Raw genomic sequence first — 18,688 nt, 5'->3', positions numbered from 1 at the left:
CAGAAAATGATTCAAAATTTTACCTAAAATTTTACTTTTCTTTTTAGGAGTCAAAGCCACATGGTATTCAATAAACTATTTTTTTGTAATGAACTGTACAGTTGGGTCAATGTTCATTACAAGCTTTCTTTTATGCTTAAAAAAGTTTATAATCGTAGTCATTATGATAAGAAATAAATCTGTTTGTAATTGTTATTGTTATTGAAACGTTGATTATGTGCATTTCCACTGAAGAAGATGTAAAAAAAAAACTATTGTTATTATTTTTGTTAGATTTTTAGTCTTTGGAAATATATTTTTTTATATTTTTCTACTATTATTGCATTTATTTATTTATTTATTTATTTATTTATTAAAATCAACATTGTGAATAGATGTATTATTACTGTGTCTGCCTCGTACATATCTGGTTATTTTACAAGCATAACACAGTTGAATAACGGTTATTAATGTAACAAGAAAAAATGCTTGATAGAACATAAATAGGGGGGATAATGGGGGTGTTTGAAAAAAGAATGGTTTTCTAGGCAGCATAGTCAGTACTATAATAATTTTTTTTCCTGTAGTCAAAGTATAGAGTATAGATGGTTTCTATAATCCTTGACAATAAAATAGTGCCCTAAACATTTGATAACTGTTTCCCAGACAGAGATTTAGTCTAGTCATAGATAATATTTTTCTTTTCTATGGAAAATTTCCAGGCAAAAAAAAAAAACAAATATTAATATTAATTGTTTTTTATAGTTCGTACTGCATAAATGTGCCTCTGTTGCACATACAAGATTTGCCACTAGGTGACACAACAGAGGGTTGTAACAGTGTATCATCAATAACATTAAACCATCTTGCTTTTTTTTTAAGACAATCGTTATTTAAAATTTTGTTATTTTATTTATAAATAGTGAAAACCTGGAAAAATAAATGAAAACCGGCAAAAACAAAAAGGTTCTGTATTTCTTTTTATTTTCATCCAAATGTTTGTTCGGTTTTGGACAAAAATGTTGATTTTGGTGCATCTATATTAAACATAGGTTACACACACAGAGTCAATAACTGCCCAGTCTCAATAACACTCAGACGCAGACCTGACCGTTCACCTGAATGCACTGCTGGTTTTATTGAACTCAACAGAAATTGAGGGGACGAGAGTAATTTCACATCAACACGCCATCGCCCATTTCATACATGTGTAAATGAAAAAAGTATGTTTTTCCCCCTCGTTTAGAATATAATGGTTATTATCAGGATATATTATACAATGCTAACCACCAGACCGTGGGGTTGAGATGGTTGTAGCCACAGGCATGCTATATGTTACAACCTGATGTCGCTTTCCATTGTGCTTCAATGGTTGAAGATAAAATCCAACGAGTTAAAATAAGAGGCTCATCTCCACCTCATCGGCAAAGGCTCAGCTTAAAGCATAAGAATAAAAAATAAATTAATTAATAAATAAGAAATTACAAAACCAGAGTAAACACACAGTTTACACAAAAACCCAATAACACAAGTATTTAAAAACACACCTCCCGGTGAAGAATACGACCTACACTCCTAAAAAAACACACACCAGGTGCCACAAAGGGTTCTTTGAGCCATCAGTTAGATTCTTCACTTTACATTAATAGTTCAGTTGTTCCCAAACGCTCTTCCTGGAGGATGGAAAAGGAAATCCATATATATGAAGTCCAAAGTCAGTGCAGTATTTTCCAGGAAATGCTTCCCTTCTGCTGACAACTTTTATGGAGATGTGGATTTCATTTTCCAGCAGGATTTGGCACACTGCCCACACTGCCAAAAGTACCAATTGGTCTTATATAATATTCTAATTTTCTGAGACACTGATTTTTGGGTTTTCATTGGCTGTAAGCCATTATCATAAACAATAAAAGAAAAAAAAAAAGATCATGTGTAATACATCTATTTAATTTCACATTTGCACATTTTACTGAAATAAAGTAACAATTGTGCTCTCTTGGGGCTCTGGCACCTGATGGCAAGCTGCATGACCGGGATTCGAACCAGCGATCTCCCGACCATTGTGGCAGCGCTTTAGTCCGCTGGACCACTCAAAGCCTCGATTTCGGCATTTTTGAATTGTATTGCAATTGTGTGGATTCTGCTCGTATGGACAAAGATATTTTAAAAATGCAGACAAAAATCTTTCTAAAAAAGAACACAATTTGTACATAATGTAGAGTTTTTATACCAGGATAAGGGCTATTACTCAACCTTCCATACTATAATGTTTCCCATGCTAAATATTAAGAAATTCTTAAAGTCTTTAGACGTGATTTGTCCTCTATGAGCCCACCAAAGAACCTTTTGTGGCAACGAAGAGAGTGAATTCCTTCCTCTGAAGAGTAAAATTCAATATTCTGACGAGTGAATCTTCTGCAAACCCTGGAGGGGAAGATTTGGTATTTGGCGACACTTTGGGTCCTGTTACACACTGCATAGAAACCATTACTTAATGTATATATCACTGATATATCGGCTCTATGTTTAGTTTCACATATAGGACATTTTCTTTAAATAAAAAAAGGAAAAAAAAAAGATTTAGGCATAGTATTCCCAGTATTTCACTACCAGTATTATACTTTCGTATTTTCAGTGTCTAACACATGAAAAGAAGTCATAATGTACAATTTACGGTAGCTGAATTCCGTCATAATGGTTTATACACAGTCTGTAATAAAGTGTAATAAAGCGTCCACATCTAAATGAACCTGGTCCTCGCCAGAAGGTTATACGCTAAAACAGACAATGCAAATTCAAGGTACACTGGATAATTGTGCTAATCTGAATTTCATTCACAACAAACATCCGCAGGTGTCCTTCAGTACGATGCCTCTTTTGATCCCTGGCGGATACAGTATGAATCTCGGCATCTCCGAATCCACCGTGATGCAGCGGAGCTTTAAAAATCCCACAGGAATCAGCTTTGGACTCTCACTGTCCCACTACAGTCCCGCGAGTGTAGTAGCGCAGTCAGAGCCGAAAAGCTCTGGAGGAAGTGCTTTTAGCCTGTTGTCGGCTTTCACCGCACAGGCTTCACGTCCAAAACTGTCCTCTGTCTGTCTCTTGGAGGTCCTCGGGGGGGGATCCTGGAGGTCTACAGGTTGTTCTTCTCTGTGCATTCCACCTCCGTGTTGCGGGGGAAGTAGACGGTGGTCTTGTGCTCTTCGTAACGGTCGATGTGCTTGAGGTGCACCACCATGTGCAGGGCGTAGGCCAGCACCAGCAGCAGGATGAGGGAGGTGATGAGGCCCATGAGGATGGCCGGGGTGAAGAACGTGGCGCAGTCGCTGGCTGAGGCGAACTTGCTGGACTGGACGTTAAAAGCTTGGATCTGGTGGGAGAGAAGATAAAGAAGATGGTGTAAAAAAGCAGATCAAGTGACAGATCTTCAATGTTCCAGCCTAAAATGTGTTGTTTGTAAGCTATTGTTAAACAGTAGGACAAAACATTGACAAAAATCGTGTTTAACCCAATGAGAAATGAGAAATTTAATTACAATACAATATGTAATCAATATGCGTGTCACATAAAGAGAAGTGAAAACAACTCAGAACAGAAGCCAGTGCTGGATGTTAATCTACACAGATTTCGCTCCTGAAAAATGTTTATTTGGGTGAGTAAAGCGCTTTTGTTCATTCTCCAGCGCTAATGTTGGATCATTAGCATTAGCTGCTAACTGCTAGGGCTTAGCCGGTGATGCTAATGCTGCTCCAGCAGTGCTAGCTGGGGTAAGTAGCAGGCTACATTCAGTAAATATTACTCGCCTATGAATGGCAAAAGAGCTAGCGCTTAGCGGCTAATGCTAATACTGCTAGAGCCCCGGTGATAAAGAACTAAACTGAAACTCCTGTATAACTCTGTACTTTAGCGGAGTGGCTTTACTGCTCCTTAATACCTGACTGGTAAAATTCATACATAAGAAGCACCAGATTATAAGGCTCACTGACGATTTTTGGGAAAATGAAAGGATTTTAAGTACGCTTTATAGTGCGAAATTATGGTAAACTACTTTACAAAGTACCGTCTGTTCTCTTCAAAGTTCTATTGCATTAATTATATGAATTGTATATATTAACTACTTTAACTAAGTTCAGAAACTCAGTTTAGAAGCTTCATTTCAGATCTCAGGTAAAATCTGAGCAATGCTTTGTAGGTTTCCCAGGTAAAACAGAGCACTCCCCAGAGGGCTGGCCCAGATGTAAGAGCATTTCATTCTCCATCATTTATCCAGCATTTATCCAGCATTTATCCAGCAGGGGATCCTCTTTAAACCAAAATATGTGAAAATATTATTGCCCTTCTCTGACAGTATTAATGTGGCAGATTTATTTGATCATTCAGTATTAGTGCTGCTAAGCTAATGCATATGTATGACCGCTGCTGCACACCTACCTGGAAGTCTGTGAAGGTTATATGCCAGTTGGCGGAGTTGTCGGTGATGGCGCTGGGCACCAGCAGTGTGTCGTATTTCTGCAGGCTGCTAACGTGCTGGCAGTGGTAGGAGTTGGTGGACGGAGCGTAAACGTCAGTGGCGTTGAACGTGGCCTCGTGTGTCCAGTTGTAGTGGATGTGAACGCTGTCCAGAGTGAACCAGTTCTGACCTGCTGACTCATAGAAAGTGTTGGACATCTGCAGTCTGATGAAACACAAGGGGGGAGATGGCATTGTTTTCTCAGCATGTAGAAGCTATATTCATACCCTTTATGGCATAATTCTAATAGTGCATCTCAAAAATTAGAACAGTATAATGAAAAACCAACAATCAGTGTCTCAGAAACTTAGAATACTATATAAGGCCGATTGGTACTTTAGGCAGTGTGGGCAGTGTGCCAAGTCCTGCTGGAAAATGAAATCTGCATCTCCATAAAAGTTGTCAGTAGCAGAGGGAAGCATGAAGTGCTGTAAGATTTTGTGGGAAAACAAAACTGCACTGACTTTAGACTTGATAATAAAACACAGTGGATCAACACCAGCAGATGAGAGACATGTCTCTCCAAACAAACCATCACTGATCATCAGTAAATTTTACATTTCATTTAAAGGAAATAAAGGGAGCAGAGTCTGGAGGAAGAGTGGAGAGACACACAGACCAAACTGCTCGAGGTCTAGTGTGAAGTTTCCACCAATCAGTGATGGTTTGGACAAAGAGACATGTCTGTCATCTGCTGGTGTTGATCCACTGTGTTTTTATATAAAGTACAAAGTCAGTGCAGTTTTGTTTTCCCACAAAATCTTACAGCACTTCATGCTTCCCTCTGCTAATAACAACTTTTATGGAGATGCAGATTTCATTTTCTAGCAGGACTTGGCACACTGCCCACACTGCCAAAAGTACCAACTGGTATACAATTCTAATATTCTAAGACACTGATTTTTGGGTTTTTATTGGCTGTAAGTCATAATCATCAACAGTAAAAGAAATAAACACTTAAAATAGATCAATCTGTGTGTAAGACATTTTGAACTGAATTACGAAAATAAAGTAACTTTTCAATTATATTCTAATTTTTTGATGTGCACTAGTAAATAATATTAAAGCGTTATAGTGTTAATGTGATATACTGACCGAATGGAGAGTCCTCTGATGTCCTCCACATCTCCAAATCGTAGATTGAGTCTAGAGAAAAACAGAAAGACGTGTCCTGATGCTCTAATGTGATTTGATCCCTTAGTCAGTTCTAACAAAGACATTGTAATGTAATCTTAGGTTTTGCCCAAAACTGTCAAAAAAGCAGATTCACACTTTTCATTCATATCACAGTTTATAGAAACAGATATTTACACATTTTATGACTAATTTAAACAAACTTCTACTTTGTTGTTGTGAGTACAGACTTATCAATCAATATATGGACATGACCTAAATTTTTTTTCAACAATATTGGCCACTGTGTTTACTGTAGTTAGCAAAAATAGCCTGTTAACATCAATGACTCTGTATTCTGTTTTTTACTCTTTAAAGGGTGTAATTAATATTATTATACTGTTATATATTAATTATATCATAGTCATAAAATTGTCTAAAATAAAAATATTGTCTAGTAATAAAATATTTACAGAAATGAGAGGGGTGTACTCAGTTTTGTAAGATATCGTATGTGTAAGGTGTAAACCTTATTATTCTATAATTTTATGTGACAACCAAATTTCAGATTATTAATCATTAATCATCTCTCATATGTTCTTATTGCTTTCTTAATGAGGTGGAAATCAGCGCTGGAATTTTTTTTTCATTTTCTGACTTCTAGATAATTATATGAGGGGAATGAACATATAAATACGCCACTGATTACCATAAATATGCTAATATTATAAATATGCTAATGCTTTGTCTGTATGTATAGCTTACAGATTTACACTAAAAATAAATACAATTATTATTTTTACTTTTATATAATAAAACCAAAACATTTTTTTAATTTGGGTGTGTTTTGGCGAAATGTAAAATATTCCAATCAGCGTGTCACCTGCCATTCCCTTTAAGAGCCAGGTGCACTCTAAATTTGGCAGATTGCTATTTCAGGGATGCAGCACTTCTGCGCTTCTCAGCAGAGAAAACTGATTAAAGTTATTTTCTCTCTCCTGTAAGATTGTTATAATTTTTCTGTAAATTTGGCTGACAGATTTACACTAAAAACAAACAAAAAACATTATTTTTACTCACGTAGCTTTATCTTTACTGCAGGACGAGCCTTTAGTATCCACCAGAGCCTCGGGTCCGAAGGTCCTCTCCGTCAGGTCCACTAACGTGTGGTTCCTGAACCTGATGGCCAGCTTCCTGGCCCTGAAGAGAATGCAGGTTTTGCCGTTGTAAGCTACATTCAGAGGAGAGTAGGGCATAATTCCTGCCGACTGCAGCAGCTTTCGCCGACTCCGAGGAGGAGACTGTGGCCACCATTCATGAGGCTGAAAGAGAAACAGATTTAAATGCATTTACAGTCTCCTATTTACCATCTAAATGAGGCCTGCGCATTTCTGACCACACAGCAAAATGTTCTTAATATAATACAGCATGAAATATCATATTTCACAGTGATTCAGTTCAGTTACTGTTGTAGAGTTCTACATTTTCTAAAAAAAAAATAAAAATAAATACACTGAGAAAGGGGCTTCTGAACAGCACAAGTTCATAAGTAAGGTAGTTAGATTCATATGGTGTGGAGGAAAACTGCACTCCAGAGCCAGGCCAAGGTCACATTGGAGCGCTGGCAGAGCGTGCCACACCTCACCTGCAGCGCCTGTCTGAGCAGCTTCTCCGCCGTAAACAACGGGCTGTCCCCGTATGAGCCGCTCTGGCTCTCGCCAGCCACTCCATCTGTGGATTTAAAAAATAAAAACACCCCAAATATGAGCAGACTGTGGTGGGATTGGGCAGGTTAGTAGCACCAGCTCTGAGAGAAAAGGTCATCAAGGAGCAAACATGTGGTATTTGTATCAAACTAATTATTTTAAAATACAATACATGGAAAACATGGATTGTTTCTTAGGGAATCTGGGGGATTAAAAAGTAGTTTATCCTGTATTTGTTAGATTAACTGTATCTGCTGTCCAGGAAAGGCTTCATATTTGAGTAGATCAGGCTAGAGCTGCTGTGAGGATTTGATTGCATTCGAGAGTGACAAGAACAACAATATACAAGAAACCAACAGAGACTGTGGTATGAATTGAGGATCTTCAAAGTAAACTGACATTAGTTGAATGGGGTAAAAGCTCGTTATCAAGCACAAACATATTTATTGTCTTTATTTTTACTTTTTTAATATTATTTTATTAAATATTTACTTTTAATAGTTTTTATTTGTTTTATATTACTTAATATTTTCCATTTTTCTGTTTTTTTGTTTTATTTAATTTCATTTAATCTTCATTTAGGAGCTATATTTTTATGTATAAAAGGTGCTATATCATTAAAGTTTATTATTATCAAACAAGAATGTGCCTTTTTAACTTACTTTAATTGGTTTTGATTTAATTCATATAGACATTAATTATTAAAATAAAATATAGACTTTTATTATTATTATTTTATTATTATTATACTTTCATTAGAATTTTTATTTATTTATGATAATTATTATTTTTGTTAATTTTGTTTTATCGTATATCAGTTTAAAGTACTATTGTTTTCTGTAACTGATGGCTCCATGAGGACTTGAAGGATGTAAAAAAAATTGTCTTTCTGTTTTTCAATAGATAAAATCAATAAAGATATGCATTTATAATAAAACTGGTGTGTCAGAAAATATTGATACATATCAAAGTATTAGAATTTCTTTTTTTTTTTTTTTTACTGATTTTCAAAAACACAGTATGGCTTTACATGTTACACAGAAGTGTTAATTTGTTACATGTACAAGTTTACATGCAAAGGTTGGTGTCAGTCAGAGGTTGGACTCTGTTATTAGATTGCATTAAATAAACGTTATTTTTACTCAGATTTGATATACATGACTTTTATACTGACTTCCTTACAAATATATTAAAACAATCGCAATATTTACTATTATATTAGTAACATATTACTAACATATCGCAATATATTGCAATAAACTGAACTGAAACCCCGGTATCTCAATAGAAATTAAGTTCTTATGCAAACAGAGTAAACACAAGCCTGGATGTAATCTGATTAAAGCACATATCAATATAACTCACTTTCTCTTACTGTGCTGTCTTGGGACGTGGGGTCATCTGAACTGTAAAATGGAAAGACAGAAGAGGAATGATTAAAAGACGTTTGATTTGAGGTGCTTTCCCCCTTTTCTCAAGGATTAAAGAAATTGGAAAATAATAACGTCCGTATACGGCACATTTGACTAAATCCACTTCATCCGCTTTGATCCAGTCTTCAAGGATTGCTGGAGTAGATGGGATTTGTGCATTAGTTTAATACTGAGGGATACTGGAGCTCCCTCCTGACAGAGTTCTGTGTTTCTGAGTGTAAAGGGGTGCATTATCATCATCATCATCATTATTATTCATATTTTTATTATCATTCTGATTTGATAAACACTTAATTCAGGGCATTTCTGCACTGCTGCCGAGCTGCTTGTGCAAAGGGTGCTCGGGATTATCCCAAGATGAACTGCTGAAACGTCCTAATCGTCTCCATAATGCCAGATAAAGTGAGTTTAGCCTGGAGGCCTTCTAAGACGTGATTAAGGGTCAGTGGCTCAGGCAGTGCAGGCCGGCTCTGGAGAGCGAGGAGGTCTGAGGAGGGCGCAGGTTAAGACCTGACCACCTGTCTCTGGAGGATAAGGAGCGGCAGATCTGTGTGAGAGTAGCGGCTTGTGAGAATCAGAGCAGTAGAGCAGTGAGACACTGAAAAATATGATGGAAATCAGGGCCTTCTATGACATATTCCCTGTACACACACACCACACTGTGGATCGAAGAATGTTAAATGCTTGCAAATAGTGCTGGACAGTATGGCCAAAATTTACAATGCATATTACAATACATTTCTTAATTTCAGTTGATACGATAAATTTCCAATATCGATAATGAACAGTAGGGGTGTCACGATTTCGATATTAAATCGAAATCGATTTAAATTATGTCATGGTCTCGAGCCTCGAAGTCAAAAAGAGGATCGCCGATCCCCCTCCCCACGCAAATGGAGCAGCACACTGTAGCCGACGCCGCGGACATTGTGACTGCTCAAAGAGCAGCCCTTTCTCCAGAGAATGTGGACATTCCCATCTGCTTAAAGAAAAACTTGAAAATATAAAAATAACAGTTGTTTTGTCTAGCCTCAAATATGTTAATAGTTTTGGTACCTTTTTGATGCACACTGCTGCTACCAAAAAAAAAAGCCACTAGATGGCATTACATATATATCTTAATGAAATTATTTAAATTTGACCGTTAGCCTAATGTGGTGTATTACAGATCACTTGTATCACTTCGCATCACTTATATCAAGCCCACCTTTTGAAATAAGATGTTGTAAATTTGATGAATCAAACCAATGAATGACCATAGACTAATCTAAAACTGGCATAGGCCTCTCTGCTGTAAAAAAAAAAAGAAAAAAGAAAATCGAGCATCGAATCGAATCGTGCACCCTAAAATCGGAAATAAAATAAAATCGAGGATTTAGAGAATCGTGACGCCCCTAATGAACAGTATAGTCAGCCACCACCCTTGTTGTACGAAAGTGATATGGTAAAAATATGATAACACAATATTTAAAGACTTTTTGACACGCAAAGTGCATCAGCAGCGGCAGATTCTGCTATTAAAATACTCTTTCGTGATAAATGCACTGATTTTTTTTTTTACATTTTTGCAGCACATCAATGTAATTGGATTGGATTTTTTAACACTCTGTAAAGAAATGTACAGGTGGGTCAGTGTTCTTTAAGCACTGATGATATTCTCAGTGTTTTTAATGATAAAATACGAAAAGTTAGCACAATAAAATGAGATGTCAATATTAATATTTTCCAGCTCTATTCTCTACAACTTTAGAAATGGAATGTTCGAACTATCTGGGATTCATGTCGCCTTGCCATGGGTATGCTGGCCAGTGCTCAACCTCACTCCCTAGATAACACCTCACAACTTACACAGCTGTGAGGGTGTTCCCAAACCATGCACAAAATGATAAATTTAACACATAGTGATAACACATAATGATACATTTACATACAATCAGTGTACGGTATGTCCAATAATCCAATATTGATGTTCTACAGTTCTTTTCAAAATGTTAATGATAAATTGACCAATAAAGCTGAATAACTAACGAGAGTAAGCCAAAACTGACTCACTATTACACAATGTGACGTAAACTTTCCTTTAGGAATTTTCTCTGAAGAACAAAAGAACTGAAAATTTTAAAACACTTTCTGAACACACAGAGAGAGAGAGATACCGTTTCTTCCAACAACAATGTTCATTTCTGACATTTGTCAGATTCTCTTTCCCAGACTGGGTTACAGAAGTATTCTGTGTTTACTCGGAAAGCTTAACCTCAGCAGTAAGGTCATGTTTAAATCTTGTCACAACTGTTTTGCACTATTTGAAAATGCCAACTGCCCTCTAGCAGTTAGTGTTCTCCTCCAAGCGTGTTCAGCTGTCCAGCAGAGTTGCGTAAGCAGCAGTTTGGAAAGATGTAGGTGTGGTGCAGTGGATAACACCACTATCTGCTAGTGAGTTACCACATTATGTAGGAGACTCGGGTTCAATTCCTGCTCTGGGTGACTGAATGCTATGCTACACCAATAAGAGTCCTCTATACTGGCCCAGTATACTGTAATAGAATAACCTTTTTGGTCGCTCTGGATAAGAGCATCAGATAAATGCTATAAAAAATTAAAACATCTTAAAAAATGATTAAATTGTTAATTTTACAAAAATAATGCCACAGTTATAATAATCACAACGTAATGCAAAGAAGGCATGGGAGGTTAACCAAATTCATTTGATTAATCAATGTACTGATTCCTTAACTGCTCAGTGTTTAATATAAAAACTCTGTAAAAAGAATTCAGTAATTAAATATAGAGGAAACTATAGCTTGCAGATCACTTAAGAACTAAAATAATAAAAATCTAAATTGTAATCAAGAGTCGCTCAAATGTTTGAAGAATATAGGAAGATAACGTGATTATCATGACACAATATTTATCACAATATATAGACACAGTAACAAAATGCACCAACAGTGGCAGAATCTTAAAAAAATGCTACTCAAATTCTCGTACACACTTAAACAGGACTCATTACACTTTCTTTAATAAAATGTATTGGTGTTTAAGCCTGGATAATATCCACAATATGCTTCGAAAGGTTTACTGTGTATCAAGATAACAAAATTTAGCACCAGGCAATAAAATATTGTCAAACTGCACACTCCAAGGTAGCTGGTCATGCATCTTATAGTACAAACATGCAAAATAAACACACACACACAACTATTCAAATTTAACTAAGTTACGAAAAACTAATTACTTTAAGAAATGAAGCTCAGTTAATCTTCAAGTCAAATTTCAAGAACTTTAAAAGGATCCTGGAGCGCAGTCACAAAGATCATCAAATACAGTATGATGAAACTGGCACTCATCAGCACAGCCCAGGAATAGAAATGCAAGAATTCCCTCTGTTGCACAGGATAAGTTCATCAGTGTTACCAGCCTCTAGTCGATCTAAAAGCTCTATTACATTGTCCTAGTCCTCTAGTTAACGGAAGGTTCATCTCTCAAACTCAGAGCTGAGCCCAGTTTGTGCACATATTTCTATAGCAGGACTCAAATATCCTTTGGTTCAAGTCATCAGAGCCCATGGGGAGCATTAGGTGTCAGAGGGTCAGTGTGTTAGAGTGAAGGCCTCTAATGGCCCGAGCCGCTGCAATCCTTTTGTCCTTGGGCTCACATGAGTCGACTTACTCGCCTCTGCTGCAGATAATGAAAATAACGCTAAGAAAAAAACGGCCTAAACGTCATATATTACAATAAAGCCAAATATAACAGCTATGTGACGCTTCTCTAACAGGCCCTGCGGCGTGACGGGAATTATGAATGAACCGATAATTCCCTCATCGTATGAGTTTGGATTTGAAGATGAATGGCTCCTGTCTTGCGCTACGCATCTCTCTCAAGCTGCAGGCGTCGGAGGAACAGTGATGGTATTGTCTGTGATATTGTTTTGAGTAGATGCCATTGTTACATAACTATATTTAGCCTTACAGTGAGTAATCATTCAGCTGAGCCCCCATGCGACAACCAAACTTGGCAACATAAGCAACTCCCCCACCCAACCCTCAATCCACCCCAATACCATCCCAGGCCCCTCCCCTCAAGCAAAACAGTGTTCGGAATGATGGATGTTGATAAAAGCCCAAATCCCTCCTTCTCTGGGCTCCAGCGCCGGCTTAAGGGATCTGCCTGCGTCACGGCACCTGAACATGTGGGCCAGTCGGGCTGGCGGCGGCGCAATTATATAATCGATGGAATCCGCTGACCAGCCCTGCTTTATTCACCTCGCCGTGTGTGGAGCAGATTAGAGCGCCTGTCTCTTAAAAGTTGCCCGGCACCTCGGCTCTTCACAAAATATAAAAGCTCTTAATGCAGCATTAAAGCCTGCTGTGGCCTACATGCTGCAAAACTGCTTCATCTCCGGATGAAGCTCCAGCTGAAGAAGAAAAATAAAAAAAGGCCTGATTATTTTGTTATTGTTGCCACCTCAAGAATGAAATCAAAGAAAAATAAAAAGCGATATAGCCTAAAAACTCATAACAAAGAAATAATAATCTCGATTCAATACGCTACAACATTGGGGCTGCATCGATTAGTCGATATAATCGGCAGCGTTGATTATTTGAATTTGTCGACTACAAATTTCATTGTCGATTAATCGTTACTTTGTGACAGTGCCACATTACACTAAGAGCTAGGGACAGAAGCGCAATGGGAGATAATAAATGGGGGTAAAATGCTCACTCACACAGTTTACAATCAACATAGTCTGTGTCTCCAAAAGTGCCCATAGAGAACAGATTACATATTTACTCAGTAAATATCAGTACTTCCCACATTTAAACAACATCCAAAATTTAAATGCTGGCTTTTAAATCTCATGTTCAGCTGTTTCGATCATTTTTAAAGATGGACGACATTGCAGAAATAATCGCTGACTAATCGACTAATCGGAAAAAAATAATCATCAGATTAATCGACTGCCAAAATAATCATTAGTTGCAGGCGATAAAGCCAAAATATAATATCACAGTTTTTAAAAACATTTTAGCAATGCACAACGATATTTTCTATAAAATGTATCAAAAAAAAAAAAAAAACAGAAGATGCACCAATACCACTTTTTCCATTCTGATACCGATACTGATGCCAGATTTACAAGTGTCTGCTAAATCCGATAACTATTCTGATTCAACTATACTGATGTGTGTAACATTCTATAACGTACTGTATAAGAAAACAGTATTATCGGTAAGGGTATTATATAAAAACTGGTATTACGCATTAAGTACTCTTTCCTGCATAGTACAGTGATTCTTATACAGTGAGTTTTTGCTGCACATTGTCCAACTCTAATGAAACTCATGATTTATAAAAGTATACTGTCAATACAATCTAAAAATTTATCACAACACTATAAAATATTGTCCTATTACCCATCTTAACAATTAAAAACATTACATAATAAGTGTAATCTTAAATGATATGAAGTAAAGTGTTTCTTTGCGACACTATAGATAAAACTCATGGTATATTATATGTGTAAATAGCTAACTATGTATTTAAGTAAGTATTTCACTTGTTTTTATTTTGACTCAGTAATTATGGACGACTGGATTATGCTAGACTATGAGATGTGATAATAAATAAAGTCTGTACTCTGTTGAGCGTCATCTCTTCTAAAACCAAATCATTTTCACACACATCACCATAAATTAAGATGCATTCATCTAACAAATCTTTTTGAAATAACTTAATGCTTGTTATGTCCAACTGAGAGCATGTTCGATACAAACCCAGCCCAGCCTGGGGATAAATTATAAAAAGACAGGGCTAATACTCTTAAATGTACTTACATTGTATACAGCAAAATATGACATATTGTCAGGTGAAATAAACTTAAAGGTACCTGATATGTTTAAGATATTATTTAAATATTGTATATTATATTTTTTATTATATTATATTTATAATATAGGGTTGTTGTATATAGTTTTACATGTTTCCAGTAGTTGTATGCAATCAAATTAGCTATTATAATATTACTAACCTAGGAATGCTGCAAATATTCTGCAACCATATAAGCAACAATTCAAGTCACAAAAAAGTGATATTGGCTAATATTTGACACCAAACATTTCTTTGCTCTTAATAACTGTATTAATATAAGTCTTAATTAATACAAGTCTTGTTAATATAGCATGATCAATATAAGTCTGCTGGTTTTGTAATTCTTTTTTTTTTTTGGAAAAGCAAGACGAAATACATTTAGCCTATTTAATTTATGCATTATTCCCTGTGTTAGATTGGTGGTCTGTCCAGGACGTGTATCCTGCCTTCCACCCAATGGCAGTGGGGATTGGTTCCGGCTCCCCACGACACGGAATGGATTAAGCTGGTTTGACAATGAATGAATAAATTATGAATTTATGCATTAGTAAAATAACATCCTACATATCCTGAAACAATATTAAAACATATTCCTAAAGCTGTCTCATGAAAAAAAATAGATTTAGTAGACAGAAAGAATTAACAGACCACTTCAATTTCTGAATGAGTTTCTCTGATTTTGTTATTTATAGGTTTATGTTTCAGTAAAATGAACATTGTTGTTTTATTCTATAAACTACAGACAACATTTCTCCCAAATTACAAATAAAAAGATTGTCATTTAGAGCATTTATTTGCAGAAAATGAGAAATGGCTGAAATAACAAAAAAAAAATGCAGAGCTTTCAGACCTCAAATAATGCAAAGAAAACCAGTTCATATTCATAAAGTTTTAAGAGTTCATAAATCAATATTTGGTGGAATAACCTTGATTTTTAATCACAGTTTTAATCATGCATCTTGGCATCATGTTCTCCTCTACCAGTCTTACACACACTGCTTTCTGATAACTTTATGCCTTTACTCCTGGTAAGCTTTATAATTTCTGAGGTAAATGTTGGGCATTCTGACAGTAACCAGCTGTAGACGGTGTAGAATTAGATAATTCAACCAATAAATTACTCAAATAATATAGAATTAAGTAAAATATCCTTCATCTGTCACATTTTAAGAAGTATTTAATGTTTTAGATAGACTTAAGGTGATTTAATTTGATAACATAGCATTTTTGTAGTGTAACAGAAATTCCTGAGGTAAAAGTTGTATATTTTGATGGTAAAAACATATTTATTTTTACTTTAACACTTGACAGGCCTCAGTCCAAAGAATTAAGGGCTGAATTAGAAAGTATTTTTATTTACCAGCATTTTTAGCTTCTTTTAATTCTTTTATATGTGCAAACATAATGCAAAAATACATGTGTATCTTTCTTTGCAATCTATTTTAAAAATAAGAAATGATCACAAGTATCTGATCACCTTTCTGATCACTGCGATCTACAAAATCCAACTGAAAGCATGTGATTTGTCCTTTACATAGACGGATGATTGATGCCTGAATCCCTCAACAACAGTCCTTACGCCTTAACTGGAGGGACAAATTTGTGGCACAAATCAAAGGTATTTACATTCAATACCAACCACTCCAGGCACCATCTGGTGGATACAGGAAAAAACAACATTCTGCCATCTTGTTGAAACATCTCAATTGATCGCCACATGGATGAGAAATCTGTTCACCAAAAGTTGATAAAGAATGCATCTGGTTTATAAGCTAGATATGCTATATATGTAATGTTATAATGGGCCAATACATACATACATTGTTAAAGACGTACCAGTTAATGTAATTTACTGTTTTGTAAATGCATTTATTATGCATGCATTCCTTTACTGTACTGTATACAGATATACAGGCCTATATATAGAGAGGGTATACATATATATGGAGATGCATTCAATCTGCCACTGGATGATGGCACTTTATACATATAGATACAGATACAGATAGCTATAGCTCAAGATAAATAACGTTAAACCCCTAAACAAGCACAAACAACTATGCACTACATGCACTGTAGGCACTGAAGGCATGTTTCCAGCTCCACCTTTACTTCTTTCCTCCACCAGTCTATTGTCTTCTGTGCATCATCATCACCACCATCACCCCCCCCATCCTCCTCATCCTTCTCTTCCTCTTCTTCCTCCACTTCTTCCCACTGGATTACATGTGCACCAAACATTACAATGGCTCCCACCTGCCACACAAAGCTTATTTTAAGGTGCAGCTATGGATTGGCCCTGTAAACCGATGCCTCCAGTGCAGCAAGCCATGGATTTTTCTCTTGGGTTTCACTGACAGAGGCTCGTTCAGTTTCAATGCAGAGCCTGCCTGCTGCAAGTCCAACACACAAAGGCAATGCAAAGCAATGCAATGCAATGCAATGTAATCTAATGCAATATAAAGCAAAGCAAGGCAGAAACAGCTGCAGCAGCAGATTATCAACCAAAACCTTATAAATAAAAAATAAACAATTAATACATAATAAAATTAAATCAATATAAAAACTATTTTAATGTTTTTTTTTTTTGCTATGAGGATGCTCCCCCACATCTCTAAGCCTAATCTTAACCCACACACATATACACACACCCGGACTTCTCCAAACCCACCAAACCCCCTCACCTCTTCTCCACGAGCGCAGCAGCTCGCTGTAAAGACGAAGGGAAAACCTGCAGGAAAATGAATGAAAACAAAGCCAGAGCCATCGCGCGCCCCCGCGTTGCCATGTGTACGTCCGCGCGCGCTCGCCACAGACGCCGACTGACCGTTTTCACTCCAGCAACGGCCAGCGAAGCCCCGCCCACCCCGCAGACTGACGCTCGGCGGCATCCAATGAGCGCCAAGCAGGCAAAAGCTCGAGCACGCGGCCACGCCCAACCTTTCTCGAGGAACGTGCAGGGCTGATGCTGACACAGTAGCCACAGGACGGACGAGTCAGTTCACCGAACCGATTCTTTCGAAACGAATCTTTTTGTTAGTTTTCATATATGAACAGACTTAAGTCACTTCAATTAAAACTGTTTTGTTTCCGAGCGACTCACTGGAGAATCGATTCTTTTTGCTCAAACGGTTTTTTGGAAATAGCCTACTTTCGTCCCGATGATGAATCGAACCGATCCATCGAAAGAATCGGGAGACTTGATTCTTTTAACAAATCGACTTTTTCGAACTTAAAGAGCCACTAAACTCTAAATCATATATTTTTTACGTTAATAGCTGAAATGTGTTACTTTGAAGTAACGAAACTTACCATTCCTGCTTAAATGTTTTATAAACATTTTCTAACCTTTAAAAATGCTTTAATTGTGGTAATTTCCTCAATCACAATATGCACATCAATCAATCAATAATACCACCCCCCTGCTGATGTCCAATCATCTGCGTCTCACCACTCTCAGAGACACACTGCTGCGCCAGGAGCCCAGCCAATTGGTTCTCCCTCCTGCCCCACCCCTAAACCCATACATCACTCAGTGCCCTTTCCAACTGCCCACATGTTTTAGCCTTTTTTTTATTTGAGCTGAGGGTGGAGTCAACCCACATCAGGGTGTTTAGTGCCCCTTTAGCTTTTTCAGTGATGATCTGGCTATTTAAACAACAGAAGACTCGATTCAGTTCACCGAAATGATTATTATAAACTGTCGCACTGAACGCAGATTGATTCAGTTAACTTGTTCTATTAACTACTAACTGAACCACCAAAAGAGTATAGAAGCCTAAGAGGTTAAACTTTTTTGTGATAGGGCTAACAGTCTGTAGATGGCTCTGCGGATGTGCACCTGCCTTTATATACTGAATTAAGTAACAGGTCTCCCGATTCAGTTTACCCAAACAAAATTTCCTAAAACATCATTCAAATACTTAATCAAGCAACAAGAGACTCAATTCAGTTTACCAAACTTATTATTTTAACCTGTTCAGTTCCAATGATGCATTTGGATGGGACACTTGATTTAATGCAGCCAGACATTTTTTTTAGAACACTCAATTCAAATGAATCAAATGACTGGAGAC

General features: G+C 36.7%; 1 protein-coding gene across 1 annotated transcript; it reads right to left on the bottom strand.

The window, feature by feature from the left end:
* Positions 1-946: 946 nt before the first annotated feature.
* atp6ap1la (ATPase H+ transporting accessory protein 1 like a) lies at positions 947-17,445 on the bottom strand. The gene is made up of 7 exons (XM_007251475.3): positions 17,297-17,445; positions 8,677-8,717; positions 7,251-7,336; positions 6,686-6,927; positions 5,588-5,638; positions 4,414-4,657; positions 947-3,352 (listed from the first exon to the last, which is right to left on the bottom strand). The coding sequence occupies exons 1-7, from the start codon at positions 17,398-17,400 to the stop codon at positions 3,116-3,118; spliced, it is 1,005 nt and encodes a 334-aa protein (XP_007251537.2). The 5' UTR covers positions 17,401-17,445; the 3' UTR covers positions 947-3,115.
* Between the last annotated feature and the right edge of the window lie 1,243 nt (positions 17,446-18,688).

This window comes from Astyanax mexicanus, chromosome 24, assembly GCF_023375975.1.
Source record: "Astyanax mexicanus isolate ESR-SI-001 chromosome 24, AstMex3_surface, whole genome shotgun sequence".
NCBI lineage: Eukaryota > Metazoa > Chordata > Actinopteri > Characiformes > Acestrorhamphidae > Astyanax > Astyanax mexicanus.
The sequence above is the reverse complement of the archived record's forward strand: the minus strand, read 5'-3'. Positions and strand labels throughout refer to the sequence as shown.